General features: G+C 50.4%; 1 protein-coding gene across 1 annotated transcript in view; it reads left to right on the top strand.

The window, feature by feature from the left end:
- Positions 1 to 14,594: 14,594 nt before the first annotated feature.
- LOXHD1 (lipoxygenase homology PLAT domains 1) overlaps positions 14,595 to 17,969 on the top strand; it is a gene marked incomplete at its 5' end in the record, with an annotated part of 60,360 nt that continues 56,985 nt past the window's right edge. The window contains one exon of the mRNA XM_082699296.1: positions 14,595 to 14,611. Coding sequence (XP_082555422.1) covers positions 14,595 to 14,611 — 17 coding nt within the window. The remainder of the gene's footprint in view (positions 14,612 to 17,969) is intronic.

The raw sequence follows: 17,969 nt of genomic DNA on the forward strand, positions 1-17,969 counted from the left end.
TTGTTCTTGGCTTGCAAGACAAACGCTTTACTGATTGGCAAAGTCTTACACCCTGTGAACCTTCTCGTTATCCCCGCATGCTGGCTTCTTGCCCTCGCCGCCTTCCAACCACAGGGCCTTTGCTCAGCTCCTGCCGGATCTGCTCCATCCCAGCATGTGCTGCTCCCTCTCGAGGGCACCTCCCTCTTCCCCCGGCCAACTCCTCATCACCATTCCAACCTCAGCCAGGAGCCTCTCCTCAGCGCAGTCCCCCTTGCCCAGTCTGGGCGGCGACCCTTTGTTCTCAGCTCTCGTAGAGTCTTTTCCTCTGCTGAGTGTCCAGTTCTGACCTCCCTGGTGACCCTGCAGGGACAGCGGGACAGTGGGTGGTTGGTCGTTGGCCACTCAAAGAGCTAACAGCCCCTTGTGTGCCCACCAGGTGGCTGGACAAGGATAAGGATGACGGTCAGTTGGTCCGAGAGTTGCTGCCCAGTGACAGCAATGCAACACTGAAGAGTGAGTCGTCCTGATGACCAGGTGGCGGGTGTGTCCCTGGTGAGGGAGGTGCCCTCCCCTTTCTGTCCGGAAGCCAGCCCTTGGAACAAGCATGAGCTCTTCACTTCATCCCCCCAGGGCAGTAGTGGGGAGGGTGGAGAGGAAGAGGCTCTGAGGAAAGATCTGGAATTTTCTTCACTGTCTAGGCTGTGTACACGGTGACTTTGTGGCACTGGATGTGGGGCCCTGAGCACACCCAGGCCTCTGTGGACATGAGCGACAGAGGCGGTAACACTAGCCAAACAGGCATTTTTATCCTCCCTTAGGCACAGAGGGTACGGATCTTTGTGGGTGATATACTGGAGCAATGTCAGCATGGGGCCCTGTTTCGTAATGGTGCTGTAGGTACCCAGCAGAATTTCACCCCTGGCTGGCTCCTCCTGAACCGTTGACATCTTGAGTCAAACATGTACCCTTCTGAGCCTCTGATCCTTCACTTGTAGAGCCAAGATCAGAACCCTTAGCAACAACACTGCGCATGTCCTTTGCAACACTGTCTGCAAAGCTTGATACTCCTTTGCCTCCGTTTCCTCATCCGTCAGATCAGAAACTGGACAAGGTGGTTGCCTTAGGTCCTTCAAGTCTCTTGCACTTCGTATTCTTGGAATGCTCTCCTGTTCTGGGTGTGCTCACACCTTGTGGGCAGGCCAAGCAGGGGTCAGCATCCCAGTGTTGCCCATGAGGGGACCCCCACAGAGAGGAAGGCAGCCCCGCCCTACCATGGGTCTACTTAAAGCAAGGGCTCAGCGGCGGACCCCCAGCCCAGTGTCCCACCCTGGCTACAGACCGCCTTCCTGCTCCAGCCCTTCCCCCCACGACCTGCTCTAACCCCTCCCCCTCCCTGCCTCCCACACTGGACTTGCCTAGACTTCCGATACCACATCAGCTTGAAGACAGGGGATGTCTCTGGGGCCAGCACAGACTCCAAGGTCTACATCAAGCTCTACGGGGATAAATCTGACACCATCAAGCAAGTCCTTCTGGTCTCCGACAACAACCTGCAAGACTATTTTGAACGTGCCCGGGTAGATGAGTTCACCCTGGAGACCCTGAACATTGGAACTGTAAGTCTCCTTCCCGAGACCATGCGACATGGTCTCACCCACCCCATATATATCCACATGTGGGTGCACAATCCCGCTCACATGCATGTGCACACACACTTACACATCACACGCATATGCACACTCACATGCACAAAGAGGGAAAATGCCCACTCGGAGGTAGGTGAGCTGCGTAGCTTTCCTCTATGACCCAGAGCAGCAGAAGATACGTGAACAGTAGGGAAACATCTGCAGTCCCTGTAGGGGTGGAATGTCTATTTTTTTTTTTTAAGATTTTATTTATTTATTTGACAGAGAGAAATCACAAGTAGTAGGAGAGGCAGGCAGAGAAAGAGAGAGAGAGGGAAGCAGGCTCCCTGCTGAGCAGAGAGCCCGATGCAGGACTCGATCCCAGCACCCTGAGATCATGACCTGAGCCGAAGGCAGTGGCTTAACCCACTGAGCCACCCAGGCGCCCCTGGAATGTCTATTTTTAGGGTCTGTAGTCCCAACATTCCCTTTACCTACATAGCCAAGACCATGGTGGCTAGGTCCCAGACACTGGAGAAAAGGACACCGGTATGCAGGGCAGGAAAAGTGGGCTGAAAATACTTCCTAGTTCCAAACTTGAGTGTGCCTCTGAGATATTCTCAGGACACTCATTTCAGTGCTCACCCTGAGCAACACTGGAGAGACTCTGCTCTTGAAGATGGCACCTGAGGGTCTCCTTCTGTCAAGGGCCCTGGTGGCCCTGCTGCCAGCAGTCTGAGCTCTTCATCTGGAAAAGCACAGATCTAACCCCCTTATAAAATTGGAAACTTTTCTAGAAATTTCTGAGCTGGGCTTCCTATTACCACCTGCCCTTCTCAAGGTGTGGCTAGCGGCAACTTTCCTGCAATCCGTTTCCTTTCTATCTGAGCCTCACCCTATTTTAGATACTCCAAGAACATGCTCACAGGGAAAGAGCTCCTGTCAGTTCTTTATACCTGATGGTAATGAGCCTAACTCAAGATCTTCCTTCATTAAAACATATTTAAATTTTCAGCTGAATTAATAACCGTAGAGTGAAATGCTTTTCCTTTTACTGAGGATTTCCTACAACAGCCAGTGGATAGATGAAACATCTAAGGGGAGGGGAATGGTGCTTGGGGCCTTTCCCTGTATTTCTGAAATGCCCCCTCGCCCCAGCAAGCAGTTCAGCTTAAGAGGTTGGGAGGGTCAGTCTGGCTGCTGGTTGCCTGAGGTCCCTCCTTTGACTTCCTGCCAAGCCTGCCAGTGACTTCACCTTTGTTTGCCTCATTCATTCTAACAACTGGGCATGCTAATGGGATTGCTGTTTGCAGTAACTATGTTAATAATAACCTAGTCCCTCCCCCCCGCCCCCCACAAGTCATCCTTAGTCACTAGGTGCTATTGATGGAACTGGAACTGTTGCTCCAGGGGGGTGCTAGGCCTTCTGGAATGGAGAGAACTTGAGTTCTCTCCTTAAGGAGCTTCCCACTGGGTGAGGCAGAAGACCCTTGTCCCTATCTTCACTCATCCTGCTGGTCTTTTCACTGTCCCAACACCACAGTAAAGCTCCCCTGTGACCCTTGGTGCCCACCGGAAAGGCTGTCGGGCTTTGTAAAGAAGGCTGGTTTCCTTCCTACAATTCCAGCAGACCCGGGCTACAGGCACACAGTTGTGATGGTGTTTTCATTATCAGCCCAGAGAAGCACTTTATACTCGTAAGAGCAAACACAGGGCTTGGAGGGACAATCCTCTCAAACTAGCCTTCTGGCCCCAAACTCATGTCTAGCATTACCTCTCCAAACCATCACAGAGATGATCTGGGGGGGAGGCTTGGCAGGGATCTCAAAGGCTGGTTGATCATTCCACCTAATGTTAGAATTGCCCTGCAAACAGCATTTTGAAAAAGCACTAAAGCGGTTTGAACATTGAAGAACCAACTCGTCCTAAGGATGATAACACAATGGTCTAGGCAGTCATCTGTGTGAAATGTAAAGATGTTAACATGTAAAATAGCCAAGCAAGTAGACTGTTCACTGTTACTGGAGAGAGAAAGATGTTCATCAGGGCCAAGAGTGAGAGGAGCGTTTGAGCATAGAACCACAGAGAGGCTGTCCTGAGAGGTCGTCCACCTATCCGGTCACCTCTAGACGGGTTTGTCAAAGAAGAAATGCAGAAAAGACGTACCATAGTGTATTTTTCAAAACAAAACAAAGCCCAATCAATAGCATGGCTATCAGCAGCAAATGGTTCATGTTTTGAATGTTCGGTTTCTTATACGGGCGCTGCCCAAGTACATGCTGGAGCTTTCAAAGTTCACGCCATACCCAGGGGCCCCCACTGGCTTCTCACCTCTTCCCTGAGAGGCGAGCTGCTCTTAAGAGGAGGGATGGGAGGCTCCAGGCAGCTGGCTGATGGTGGACAAGCCTGGGACCCAGCCTCTTCCTGCTGAGCCCCCCTCTTCTGGGGAACTGAAGATCTGGGCTGAGGACAGCAGTTTGTACCAGTGTGGGTGGGGGTGGGGTGCGGAGGGATGGAGGCGTCGAGGGTTCCATGCAGCAGCTCTTTGCTCACTCACACCCTGGGTTTCCTTCCAGATCAGTCGGCTGGTGATTGGACATGACAGCACCGGCATGCACGCCAGCTGGTTCCTCGGCAGCGTCCAGATCCGCGTGCCCCGCCAAGGCAGGCAATACACCTTCCCCGCCAACCGCTGGCTGGACAGGAACCAGGCCGATGGGCGCCTGGAGGTGGAGCTCTACCCCAGTGAGGTCGTGGAGATCCAGAAACGTATGGGATTAACAGTAATGGGACCATCAGCATCGTTTCCCCTGTGGGCTGGGGCAGTGGGGAAGGGGGAGTGGGACCGTGGGGTAACTTGGACCTTGTTTCTGAGTCAGAGGCTGCAGGGAGATAATGGGGCTTCTGATTGCCTGTGTATCACAGCTCTTGAAGGGGCAAAAGGGCTCATTGGACAGATGGTGAAACTGAGAATTCAGTGGAGGAGACATTTTTTTCTGGAATAAAGGCAGTAAATGACTCTGTTAAGAGATGTACATCCTCAGCCCTGTGTGCAAGAGTTTGAGACCTAGTCCGTGTCTTCCTCCGGGAAGACTAGCGGAAGAGATAAAGCTGTTTATTCGTGCATTTATTTAATATTGACTGTTTCTCTGAGCCAGCACTGCCCTAGGCACAAAGTAGACCAAGTCCTTGCCCTTGTGGAATTTACCTGCCCCCAGGGGAGGCAAACAATAAATACATAATATAATGCCAAGTAGGAGCTATGAAGAAAATGAAGCAGGACAGGGTGACAGTCATGGCATGGGGGTGGAGGACACTTTTGGGCAGGGTGATGAGATCACCAAATGAAGGTGAAGCTCATTTGCACATGGCGTGAGAGCCATAGTTATGGGAGGGGTCGGAGCAACAAGAGATCATCTAGAGGGTCAGGAAGATAGTGACACCAGAAATGGATGCAGAGAATGTCACTTCCCTCACCTCTGCATTTCTACATCTACCCTGAACGCTACTGCCTGAGGCTCACTTCCACCAGAATCTTCCCTGGGAAGAACCTCAGTGTGAACTCACCGCTTCCTTGCCCAGAGCTCCTTGTGTTTTCATGTGTGCATTTTCTCTCCCCAGGGGCCCTGTAGGTTCCTTGAAGGGTCACATACACATACATGCTTTGTAATGGTATCTGCCAGTGTGAAGAAATCAACTCTTTTCCTCTTTTTAGAAATTAAAACTTGATTTCTATCACAGTAATACGGGCACTAGTTAGTAAGATGCAGATTTTTAAAAAGAAGTAGTTCCCCCTTACTATTCCCCTTCTTCAGAGTATCAACTTTTAAATGGCTTTCACTTGTTCTCTGAAATTTATCTCTATATTTTTAATAATTTGCTTACCTGTTTCTTTATTATTTTATTCATGGACATTAATTCTTGACTTCCTACAATGGAAGAGGACGGTTTAGCTCTGTGAACACACACGTGTGTATATGTGTGTGTACATACACGCTTCCCCTCCTTCCAGCCTTCAATAAAATTTAATCCGTATTCAATTTTTACATTATTATGACTATGTAAATATCATTCACGGCTGGGACACCTATTGTATGATGGTTGCATTTCAATTATGGCACAATTTTTTGTTTTCTGAAGTTAGTAATAGCCTCATTTTCCATTTGTACCGTGTTCTGTATACCCACCTATCTGTATTAGTGTGCTACGGCTGCCATAACAAAATACCACGACTAGGGGCTTAAACAACAGATATTTCTTTTCCCACAGTTCCAGAGGCCAGATGGCCAGGCTTTGGGTGTCTGGAGGTTAGGCTTCTTCTGAGGCCTTTCTCTTTGTCTTGTGGATATCGGCCTTCTTACTGCATATTCATATGGTCTTTATTTTGGGCATTTGCATGTGTGTGTCCTAATCTCTTCCTTTTATAAAGACAGCGGTCATATTGGATTAGGGCCTCACCCTAAGGGCCTGGATTTTTTTTTTCAATTTATTTATTTTCAGAAAAACAGTATTCATTATTTTTTCACCACACCCAGTGCTCCATGCAATCCATGCCCTCTCTAATACCCACGACCTGGTACCCCAACCTCCCAAGGGCCTGGATTTTAACTTAATCTTCTCTTTAAAGGCCCTATCTCTAAATAAGTCACATTCTGAAATGCGAGGGGCTAGGCTTCCATAATGAATTTGGAGGGGAGACAGTTCTCCCTGAACATCGTTTTATCTCCATCCCTTGAGTAGAACTAAAGTTCTTTTCATAAATCCAAACCCAACAACAATTCTGTTTCCTCTCTACCTCCTTCCACTCACTCCCGTCCCAAAAAACATTCCTTTAGGAACTTCAAAGGGTTCTAGGTTGTCATGAAGCTGTCCTGTGAGACTTCCTTTTAGCCATCTTTTTGGAAATTCCTTTCTTTTTTCTCCTAGTTGGATCTCCTGTTTGTTGGACTTCGCTTCTCCCTCTTTGGTTTCTCCCTTCTTTTCATTTCTACTGAGTAGCTTCCTGAGAAAAGGTGCATGGAAGAGAAATGTCTGCAAATGGCTCACAATTTATAAGGAATTTGGCTCATTACAGAATTCTGATTTAGAACGCATTTTCCCTTAAAGTCTAGAAGGAATCATTCTACCATCTTCTAACTCCCAGTGTTGCAGCTGGGAAGTCTGATGCCATTCTCTGATCCAATTCTTGGGGATTTTTTTCTCTCTAAAAGTTTATAGCATTCTAGTTTTATTTCTGGCATTCTGAAATTTCATGATGTCCTCACTGCCTTTTGGGATTTTAATTTCATTGGTTGTTCTGGGAACTCATGGGCTCCTTCTAGAAGTATTTTTCAATTATGGGACTTCTTTGGATATTACTTTTTTGTCAATTTCCAAATCTCCATTCTCTGTATTTTTTAGAACTGAGCTCTGGGTGAGATGTTGGAATGCCTCTGATTTTCTTACCTTTCTATCATTTGTCATTTTGTTCTTGGGAAATTTCCTCTTTTTGTTCTTATGAACTGTCCTTGATTTTATCCTTGCAATGGAATATTTTATTTCAGCTACCACATGTTGATTTCCAATAGCTGGTTCTTGCTCTCTGAATGCTAATTTTTCTCTCTCCAAGTTTTGTTTAATCCTGGCTGCTTATTTCTCTAAAATCTGAGAGAGCAAATGGGGTTGGGGTTTTCTCCATTTGGAATGTCAGCTTTTACTGAATCTCCTCATTGTCCAAACACTTACCCACGGTCACCCCCAGCTGATCCTGGAATCTCTAGTTCAACTTCTTTAGGCTCTCAGCCAGTCCTCTTGCTTTCCACCCCAAATCTCTCACATAACTGTGGTAATGGAAGATCCTCCATCTTGTTGAAAATAAGTCTTATCTTGGAAAAAAAAATAATGATATCGTCTTATGACATTGCTGAGAGCCCAAGTCTTTGCAGTAGACACCAAAAAACTATGATCCCGTTGGGTTATGGACATTGGGGAGGGTATGTGCTATGGTCAGTGCTGTGAAGTGTGTAAACCTGGCGATTCACAGACCTGTACCCCTGGAGCTAATAATACATTATATGTTAATTAAAAAATAAAAAAAAAAAAAGGCTATGATCCCATAGTTCTGGTAGACATTATGCTCTTCACTGGGAAATGCCCTCTAGTGGTGCATACCTGTAACACATTTCCACCCCCTAACGCTGGATAAAGTATTACTTCAAAATACGGACAACTCTTTCTGTGTAGATATATCTGTTGATATCATCTGAAAGATGCATATATTTAAATGAAAATTATTTCAGGGGTGCCTGGCTGGCTCAGTGTGTAGAGCATGAGATGCTTGATCTTGGGGCCATGAGTTCAAGCCCCATATTGGACATAGAGCTTACTTTAAAAAATATTTTTTTTCCATTAATTATATTAATATATAATATATTATATATAATCTACATCAATATATGATTATATTAATATATATTATTTATATATAAATATATCTTTTATATTATATATATATATATATATATATATATATATATATATATAATGTGCACCCGCGTGGCCCAGTCAGTTATTCAATTGAGTGTCCAGCTCTTGGCTTCAGCTCAGGTCTGATCTCAGGGTCGTGAGGCTGAGCCCCCCATGAGGCTCCACACTCAACGCAGAGTCCACTTGGGTTTCTCTCTCCCTCTTCCTCTGCCTCTCCCTACCCCACGTGCACATGCTTGCTCTCTCTCTCAAATAAATAATAGATTTAAGAATATACACACGCGTGCACACACACTCTCACACACACACACATACACACATATAATATTGTAATTTCAACCTCTTGTCCTTTACTGAAAATAAGGAAAAGAGACAAACATACAGCCTTTGCTTCTTTCTGATCTGTGGTGTCTGCCCGGGGTAGGCACACAGCAGAGAATGCTAGCTGGTATGTTGACTGTTCCTCATACCTGGCTCCAGAAGTCACATGTGGTGCAGTGAATGACTGGGCTTTGGAGTCTGATTGCTTGAGTTTGCCATTTCTACCACCTACTCAGTTTCTCTGAGCCTTAGTTTGTCAGCCTCCGAAATGGGGATGGTAGTCCTCATCATTTTGTTGATGAGAGGGTTAGATAATGATGAGGATAGATATTAGATAATGATAGATAATGAAGGGTATATAATGATAGATAATTTCATTATGATCGATAATGAAAGAAAAATATTAGAAAATGATAAAGATAATGCCTATGAAGCCCCAGGCATGGTACAGGGTCAGGAATGTCTGTTTTGTTCCTCTCCCTGCCATTGTGAATATTACTGACTGTCCCGTTTGCCCCCATGTGCCCACCCAGTGGTCCATTACGAGGTTGAGGTTTGGACGGGGGACGTGGGCGGCGCAGGCACCACCGCCCGGGTCTACATGCAGATCTATGGTGAAGACGGCAAGACAGAAGTGCTCTTCCTCTCCAGCCGCTCAAAAGTTTTTGATCGCGCGTCCAAGGACACATTCCAGGTATGTGGGGGTAAGGCAATTGGGGTGTCCACAGAGCACCAATGGATGCCCTAGAATGTAGGGATTGAACTTGATCTCATTCCTGGCTTCTTAGAATCACCTGGAAAGCTTTAAGAGAAAAAAAGGGCTGCCTGGCCCACAACCGAATCAGTGAAATCAGAACCTCTGCGGCAGGTGGTATGTTTTCTGGGTCATGCCTCTAGAAGCTTTCCTGGGGAGTCTAACATGCTGCAATTCTGAGTACTGCTGGAGTTGATGGTTCTAATTTGGCCAAGTGTGGCATGAGGCCCCTGATTACTGCAGCCATTGCCAGCTCTGGTTCTACCACTCTCCCTGTGTGTGGGCAAGGCCATGCTTCCCACACGGGATCTGGGGAGGAGTCTCATGGCTGTTCTGAGTGCAGCAGGACTCTGTACTTCCCTTTGAGAAGAAAAGAAGAGATGAGGTTGTGAACATGTTGCTGATGGGAGAAGAGGATGCAGGTGTGATGGCCCTTGGGGGACACAAGAATGTTCTAGAAGGGAAACTACTGCAGGTGTGTGTACACAGGGAGCATATTCATGCTGGGTGTTCTCTGTGTGTTTGTGTGCCACAGACAGTCCTCAGCAAAGATTCCTATCCCCGTGCCCAGCAGATTAGGGCCTGGCTGAGCTGGCCCAGGGGCTTGGAACGTTAGTGCTGGAGGCGGCCTCACTGAATCCAAGCACCCATTACACAGCTGAGGAGGTAGAGGCCCTAGCAGTGCACATCTCTGAGCCTTGGATTCTTCATGAGTGCAAACCTAGCTTTAGACTACCTCCCCAGCCTGCTTCACAGTCCTTGGAAGGAGCAAAACAGTCCATGTCAGAGAAAGTCCTTGGGCAATTGTGACCAGCTGTGAAGACATAAGAGAATGGGGCAACTTCTGGTGCCGCAGGGCTGTGTGGCTGGAGGCAGTGTTGGACGTGGTCACGGCTGGGCAGACAGATGTGGGCAGAGGGGTAGGTCAGCAGGCCTGCCTGCAGAGGTTGGTGGCAGAGATGCTGTGCTTGGAAAATTCTGGAGAGGAGATTTCATGTGCTGAAGAAGGGGCTTACCGGGTCCAGAGCTCATCCTCTCAGTAGCTGACAAGAAAAAATGCCTCTTTGTTGGGGCTCCTGGGCTCTATTTCGGCTCATCAGTTTCTCAGAAAGGTGGTTTTAGCTATACCGTAGCTTCATGAACACAGTCAGAAGACCTGAGTTCTCATCTAGGCCTGAACTCCAATTACAGGGCATTGAGCAATGCATGGGATAGCCCCAGACCTTAGTTTCACTAGGACACCTGTGGGAAGATTGGTGGCACCAGACTGAAAAGTGTCAGACACCCAGAAAAGCGCCCATCAGTGGGGAACCCGAAGAGTGGCACAACCAGCAGGCCCCCCATGTGAGCCCTCCCCTGAGCTCTGCGGGGGCTAGACCTCACTGAAGTGTGAGGCTTAGCACAGAGTGGCAGACCGAAGACTTAGGGACCCGATCTTCTGAAGAAAGCTAAATCCACCCCCACTGCCCTTTGAACCAGCCGTGTGCCAGACCCCTTGGGGGACAGAGGCAAGAACAAACAGTCCCTGTCTTTAGGAATCCCCATCCCAGTGGGCAGGGAGCAGCTCATGTGGACAGGGAGGGCATTCGGAACAGGCCGGGATCATAGCCAAGCTGGGGGGGTCCTCTGTGCTGTTGGGGATGGACAAGGCCATGTGCTGGGGGAGGGGCTCAGGGCTCCTGGGGATGTGGGTGAGGTTTTTTTGTTTTTGAAAGATAACACTTTTTTCTTGCTTATTACTAAAGTTATATGTGATTTATAATTAAAAAAAAAAACAACGTTGGAAAGAGAATGCAGAAAAGCACAAACAAAAAAGGAAAAGTAGTGATCAAACTCAGAAAACAGGATGAATAGTTTTTACTTGGCGGCAAAGGGAATAAAGGCATTCTGGGCGGGGGAGCGCGTGAAGACAGCTATGGAACTGGGAGGAACAGGGATGAGTGTGAGCGCACATGTGTGCCTGCATGTGCCTACATGGGGTAGGGGAGAAGGGGAAGAGATGGAGAGACAGGGACCCCATTCTGACCACCACGCAGGGTTAGAAGGAAGGAAGTCTGGGTGGAGGGTAGGACCTACAAGAGGTCCTGGAAGGCTGGTCCAGCAACCAGGCCGAATGTGGTAGAAGAGAGGGGCTGGTGGAAGCTTCTGAGCTGAGGCCCGGGCCTCCCCGTCCTGCGGCTCCGCATGATGGCCGGCGCCTGGCTCTGCAGGGGAGGCGGGGAGGAGGCCAGGGGCCGCCCCAGCCACTGCCCTGTGCTTTGCCCAGCTGGAGGCGGAGGATGTGGGCGAGGTCTTCAAGATCCGGCTGGGGCACACGGGCGAAGGCTTCGGACCCAGCTGGTTCGTGGACACGCTGTGGCTGCGGCACCTGGTGGTGCGGGAGGTGGACCTCACGCCCGAGGAGGAGGCCCGGAGGAAGAAGGAGAAGGACAAGCTGCGGCAGCTGCTCAAGAAGGAGCGGCTGAAGGCCAAGCTGCAGAGGAAGAAGAAGAAGAAGAAGAAGAAGGGCAGCGACGAGGAGGACGAGGGGGACGAGGAGGAGGAGGAGTCCTCGTCGGAGGAGTCCTCATCGGAGGAGGAGGAGGAGGAGGAGACGGAAGAGGAGGAGGAAGAGGAGGAGTTTGGGCCTGGGATGCAGGAGGTGATTGAGGAGTACAAGTTCGAAGCCCACCGCTGGCTGGCCCGGGGCAAGGAGGACAATGAGCTGGCCGTGGAACTGGTGCCGGCAGGCCGGCCGGGCCCTGAGCGTAAGCCTGAGGAGGGGTCAGCCCGTCTGCTGAAGGGGGCCCCGTGAAGGGGGTGTCCAGCTCTCCTGTCACCTGGAGGCCCCAGAGGGGGGCACCCATCATGGTTCCCAAGTAGGTCCCCTGAGCTATGTCTGAACTGCCACCCCGGACAGGTCTCTGTCTTGGCTTAGCTCTGCCCCATCCTGTGGCTCTCGGGAGGGCTCGGGACTCCAGGAGGAGCGTGGATATAGTTCACCATGATTCCCAGGGGGAGGATGAGGTAGGAGGGCGGCCCAGGACATTTTCCCGTGACTCCTAGCCTCTTGGGCGTCATGGCAAAGGAGGGTCTTGTGTGGGGAGGAGGGATCCGTTCAGCTCCAGGTTGGTGCAGGGGAGATGAACCTGTGGTGCCTTCCCGCTCCCCAGGAGCTGGCTGGATCTGAGAGCCTGAGCCTCAGATCTACCCTGAGCGGCGCTGTCCTCAACGCGGCCTTTTTCTCTGTCCCCAGCCAACACCTATGAGGTCCAGGTGATCACAGGGAATGTGCCCAAGGCTGGTACCGATGCCAATGTCTACCTGACCATCTACGGTGAGGAGTATGGGGACACAGGCGAGCGGCCCCTGAAGAGGTCGGACAAGTCCAACAAGTTTGAGCAGGGACAGGTAGTGTGTGGGCTCTCTGGTCCTTGGGCTGGTGGTTGAGACTCTGCTGATTCCCAGGCCACCCCCTGTCCTCCCACCAGCGCAGCGTTCAGCAGGGACCTTTGTCCAGTCCATCCAAGTGTCATGGCAGTGGGTCCCCTGTGAGCACCTGTGAGCGGGACGTTAGAAAGGCCCGGGGTGGGGGTATGGAGCACCACGGAGCACGCAGGAGATAACCAGGGATAGTTTAGGCAGCAGAAGCTCAGGAGCTAAGTGGCCAGAGCAGGGGTTCAAGGAGGAAGTGCTGACGGTGCTTTGGGGAAAACGTGGTAGGAAGAAGAGCTGTACCGGGGCCATGGCGGGTGACTGTGGTATAGACATCTAAGGATGGCAGTGGCAGGTGTTCTCTGGGGACGGGGCCGCAGAACAGAGAGCGGGCTGGAAATGTGGAAGGCCAGCTCGAGGACAGTGACTCTTCCCGCTGTGCTGTGTTCACGCTGAGCTGGGGTGGGCGCTGCCTCTGGGAAGCCTGATGAGCGCGGTGCCGGGGAGTGGGGCATGAGAGCCTTGAAAGCAGGTTGAGAAGCCTGGACCGCGTCCTGCCTACTGTGTTAGGAGCCACCAAGACTTTCGAGTGTTGAAAGAAGTGCACACAGGCCCCTCTTCCAGGGATAGTGGGAGATGTGTAAAAAATCCAGCTGTCTTCCTTGTTCTTCCAGATTTTACAGCACGAGATGAAAGACTTTTCCATCTCACCTTTCTCATTCCTACCCCTGATCTCAAAGCCACGTTCCCTCCTCTACACAGAGCAAGAAGAGAAAGAAACCAAACCCACAAGAGCACCCATGGGCTCCTCTGATATACTTCAGAGGCTGTCTGCTTTCTCTTCCAACACTCCCTTACCATGACTTGAGGATTGGGGCTTATTTCATGTTTTGATACTTTCCTTTAGAAATTATAACCACTATGATCCCAGATTGGAAGAAAACTGTTAGAGAGGGTGTAACTAGCATGAGGGATGAAATTTGCATACAGACTTGGATGTTAGATAATAATACTAGGTTGATGTTACATTTCCTATATTTGGCCATTGACCTGTGATTATATGCAAATCACCTGCTCTTGGGAAATCTACGGTGAAGAGTTCAGAGGTGAAGAATTATGGTATCTGCCATTTACTTTTACTTGATTCAGAAAAAAAAAATGGACAATGGGCAAAAGAGACAGGGCAAGCAAATATTACAAAATCTAGGTGAAAGACTTGCAAAATTTCATTGTACCATTCCTTCAAGTTTTCTGTAGTCTTGAAATGTTTTTCAATGTAAAGAGTTTAAAAAGTTATAGCCCAGAAGAATCCCATTCACTTACTGGTCCTGAGGCCGTCCGCCTCCTGCGGGGCATGGGCACCTGCTCCCGTCTAACCAGTGTCTTCCCACCTACGTGTGAGCAAGGGCAAGTGTCCTGTTTCTGTGAATGACTTTGGATTTGCATCCACTTTGGCTCATCCCTGGTGCTTCATCAAAATATGTGGTTGAAGGGGTGTATGCACACAGGCGCACACATAATGCGGGGTTTCGGCATACTGCCAACAACAGCCCTACACACACGCATGTGCGCACACACACACACATGCACACACATACCCCATAACACAAATGCAGGTGCCAGCCAACCTGCCTTCTCTGCCCCTCAGTCTCTGCCCCTCATGGCCCTCCTCCCTCCTCCGTCCACCCTTTGGGACGCAGTGAGAGCAAGAAGACCCCCAGGAAGGCAGGTTAAAAAAACACTGTGCAGACCGTACACCAGTTAGCCGGCTGCATTTTCCACAGTAGGTCTTAGGCTGCCCCAGGCGCTGGGAGGGTGAGGCTGGTGACCAGACTGTGTGTGTGGGAGGGGAGGTGCCGTTGCGGGGGAGAGCGGGGCCGCACCATCCTTCTGAGTGCCTCCCCGGCCCTTCCCAGACTGACACCTTCACCATCTATGCCATTGACCTGGGGCCTCTGACCAAGATCCGGATTCGCCATGACAACTCGGGCAACAGACCAGGCTGGTTCCTGGACAGAATAGACATCACGGACATGAACAACGAGATCACGTGAGTGGGCTTGGTGGGGGAGGCCAGGGCTGCTTCTGAGACGGTCCTGGAAAGAGGGCCGAGGCGGGGGGTGGGTGGCTGGGCGGACATCGCCTCCCTTTCTTCCCTCTCACTGGGCAGCCCCCTGGAGCTACTGCCCTGGCAGGGGACAGTCTGGCAGGACCGCCCATCCAGGTCCTGAGATCCATCAGCTCAGAAGGTGACTTTTCCTGTCCCTGCCAGTCTCCATGCACAGACTTAGTCACCCATCCATCCCTCTGCATAGGAAGTGGCTTCTGGTACCGTTGTTTTAATGTCCTAGACCAGGAGTGAGCAGACTTTTCTGTGAAGGCCAGAGAGTAAATATTGTAGGCTTTGGGGCCCTTCGGTCTCTGTCACAGTTAATCTATTTGCCTTTGCAATGGGGAAGCAGCCACAGGTGCTGCCTAAACGGATGGGTGTGGCTGTGTTCTAATAAACCTGGGTTCATGGGCACTGAGACTTGACTTCCATGTAATTTTCACGTGTCACAAAATAATCCTGTTCCTTAGATCTTTCAACCATTTAAAAATGTAAATTTCGTGCTTAGCTTCTGGGATGTACATAAACAGGTGAGCAGGCCAGATTTTGTCCCCAGGACATAGTGGGCTGGCCCGGGTTCAAGATTCCCAGTGACCACCAGGAGCTAAGTTGGGAAAGGGGTATTGTCCTCCTGACAGGTGAAGGAATCATGCCCCAGGGAGGGGAAGCCACGGCCCTAGAGCCAATTCATGCCCAAGCCACGACCAGAACTCCAGATCATCAGTGATGAATCTGGTGTGTTTCCACGGGTAGGTCCCATTGCCTCTTGAGCAAAAGGGGCCAGGGGACAGTAGACAGGAAAAAAGGCCTGAGGTGTGGTAGGGAGACGTGGAGGGAGGTAGAGAAGAAAACAGGCAAGATCCTGAGCGGGTTGTGGAGCTGCCGAGGACCTGCCGGTGCCTGGAATATAGTGGGCGCCCAGTAAGCAAATGTGCGTTGACTTCAATTTTTGGCCTGCGATCTGGTATCTCTCAGAGAGTGCCTTCCCCTCTGTGCAGGGCTCACCCTATCTCCCACCTCCACCCTGCCTGTCACCCAGTTACCCCATCCCCCAACCCTACCCCCCAGCAACCCTCAGTTTGTTTCCCATAGTTAAGAGTCTCTCATGGTTTTTCTCTCTCTCTGATTCGGTTCCCCCGCCCCCGACCTCTGCCCTGTTTCTTACATTCCATATAGAATGAAACCCTAGGATAACTCTTTTTCTCTGGCTTATTTTGCTTCCATTATTCCTTAAAAATATTCACTTTTCTTAGCTTTTCAAATCAAGACATTAAGTGATTTGGAAAAAAAAAAACCCGTTGGAATTCTGATTGTTATGCCATTAAATGTGCGTGTGGAGAATCATATCTAGAACATGAAGTGCTGCCCCAGGTATGCACCCCACTTAGCCCGCTGTTCCCTGTAGTATCTCAGCAATGCTTTACAATTTTCTACAGTCTTATTAAGTTTATGCTCAAATATTTTGTATTTTTATCACTCTTTTGAATGGTATCTTCTCTTTACTCATCTTCTTCCCTCTGTCTCTCTTTTTCTTCCCTCTTCAACTCCTGGAACTCCTGGCTTCCTCATCTTCCCTCCCTCCCTTGCCACCCCATCTTGTTGGTGTGAGGCAAACTCCATCTCTCCAGCTTCCCCAGCCCTGCTCAGAGGCTCCTGCCTGGTCGCTGTCCTGCACCTCGGCCCTCCTGTGTCTGTGGCAGTCCAGCCCGCAGGGGTGAGTCCCTCCTCTGCTTGATAACCTGAAGAGGCTCCCACTCACCCCGAATAAGAGCTAGAGCACTTCCAGTAGCCTGCCGCATGCCCCCTCCTTAACTCTTGGTCCTGATCTCTGTCTCGCTCACTCCTTGCTATTCCTTGAAGCTGATGGTCATGGTCCTACCTCAGGGCCTTTGCATGTGCTGTCCCCTCTGCCTGGCACTCCCTCCCACAATGGCTCACTCTCATACTGTCTCTAGGTAAGGTCTCTGTTCAGGTGTCACCTACTTATCAAGATCCCAACCCCCTTTGGAACTTCTACTTTTTTCCACCTCAGTTATCATTTGACCTACCTTCAATGGCAGTATATTTTAAAACATTTTATTTTGTTTATTATTCATTTGAGAGAGAAAAAGAGAGAATGCACAAGGAGAGGGGAGAGGCAGAGGGAGAGGGAGAAGCAGACTCCCCACTGAGCAGGGAACACAACGCAGGGCCCAATCCCAGAACCCTGAGATCATGACCTGAGCCAAAGGCAGACGCTTAACCATCTGGGCCACCCAGGTGCCCCTCAAATGCAGGATTTTGCTATTGTTCCTCTCGCCACAACTGAATATAAGGACCCTGCCAAAGCTAATAACTTCATCTGTTTTGTTCCCTGCAGTGTCCTCCCCAGTACCTAGAAGAGGGCCTGGCGCACAGTAGGCATGCCACAAATACCAAGTCAACTAATGAATAAAGATTATGTTTGATGTATTAATCATTCATTCAGCAAACACACGCATGCTCAGTGCTGAGGGTCAAGTGGCTGTTTCCGACTCTGCCCTTGAAGAGCAGAAAACTATGAGGGTCTAAGAGGCCGATGTTTTAGGCCCCATTCCTGTTTCTCCCACCCTTTACACATGTGGCCTTGGGGGGCCTCCGAGCCTCAGTTCTTCCATCCATACAATGGACATAGTCAAACCCCCTCGCGAGGTTGTGATGGGGACTGAGATGACCCTTGTGAGGGCCCAGCGCCACACCTGACCCCCGGCAGAAGGCGGCCCGGGCTGCTCTCCCTCGGCAGGGCAGGTCCAGCCTGGCAGCCCATAAAAGGGGCCTCATAGCGCAGCAGGAAGGAGCTCCTGCGGCCATGGGGGCTGCAAGGTCAAGGGAGGTGGCAGCCATCTCACGGTGGCGCCCCCAGCCTCCAGGGCTCCCAGGGGGCAGGGAGCTTTGTGGTGGGGGTGTTCTGGTGCTCTGTTGGAGGCGGCATTTCAGATGGGCCTTGATGTCTGGTGTTTGGAACAGAAGGCACAAAGGCAGGTGAACGGTGTGATGGGGGAGACTGAGAGGCGGGGGCCGAGGGGCTTCCACCTGCTGGCTCCGGGCGTGCTGGGGAGCATCAGTCCCCGTGCAGGTATTCCAGGAGAGCGGGGAGGGCACCCCAGGAAAGCCAGCCTCTGCGTCCCTGTGCGTGCGAGTGCTTGCAGGTGTGGGCGGGCTTGAGCCTCACGCTTCTGTCTGTCTGACTGCTTTCTCTCTCCCAGAACCAGTCTCCCCTCCTTTGCGTCTCCTTCTACCCCTGTCCTTGTTCTGCTCTGACTTCCCACTCGCATTGTCT

This window comes from Mustela nivalis (genome assembly GCF_964662115.1).
Source record: "Mustela nivalis genome assembly, chromosome: 14".
Classification (NCBI taxonomy): domain Eukaryota; kingdom Metazoa; phylum Chordata; class Mammalia; order Carnivora; family Mustelidae; genus Mustela; species Mustela nivalis.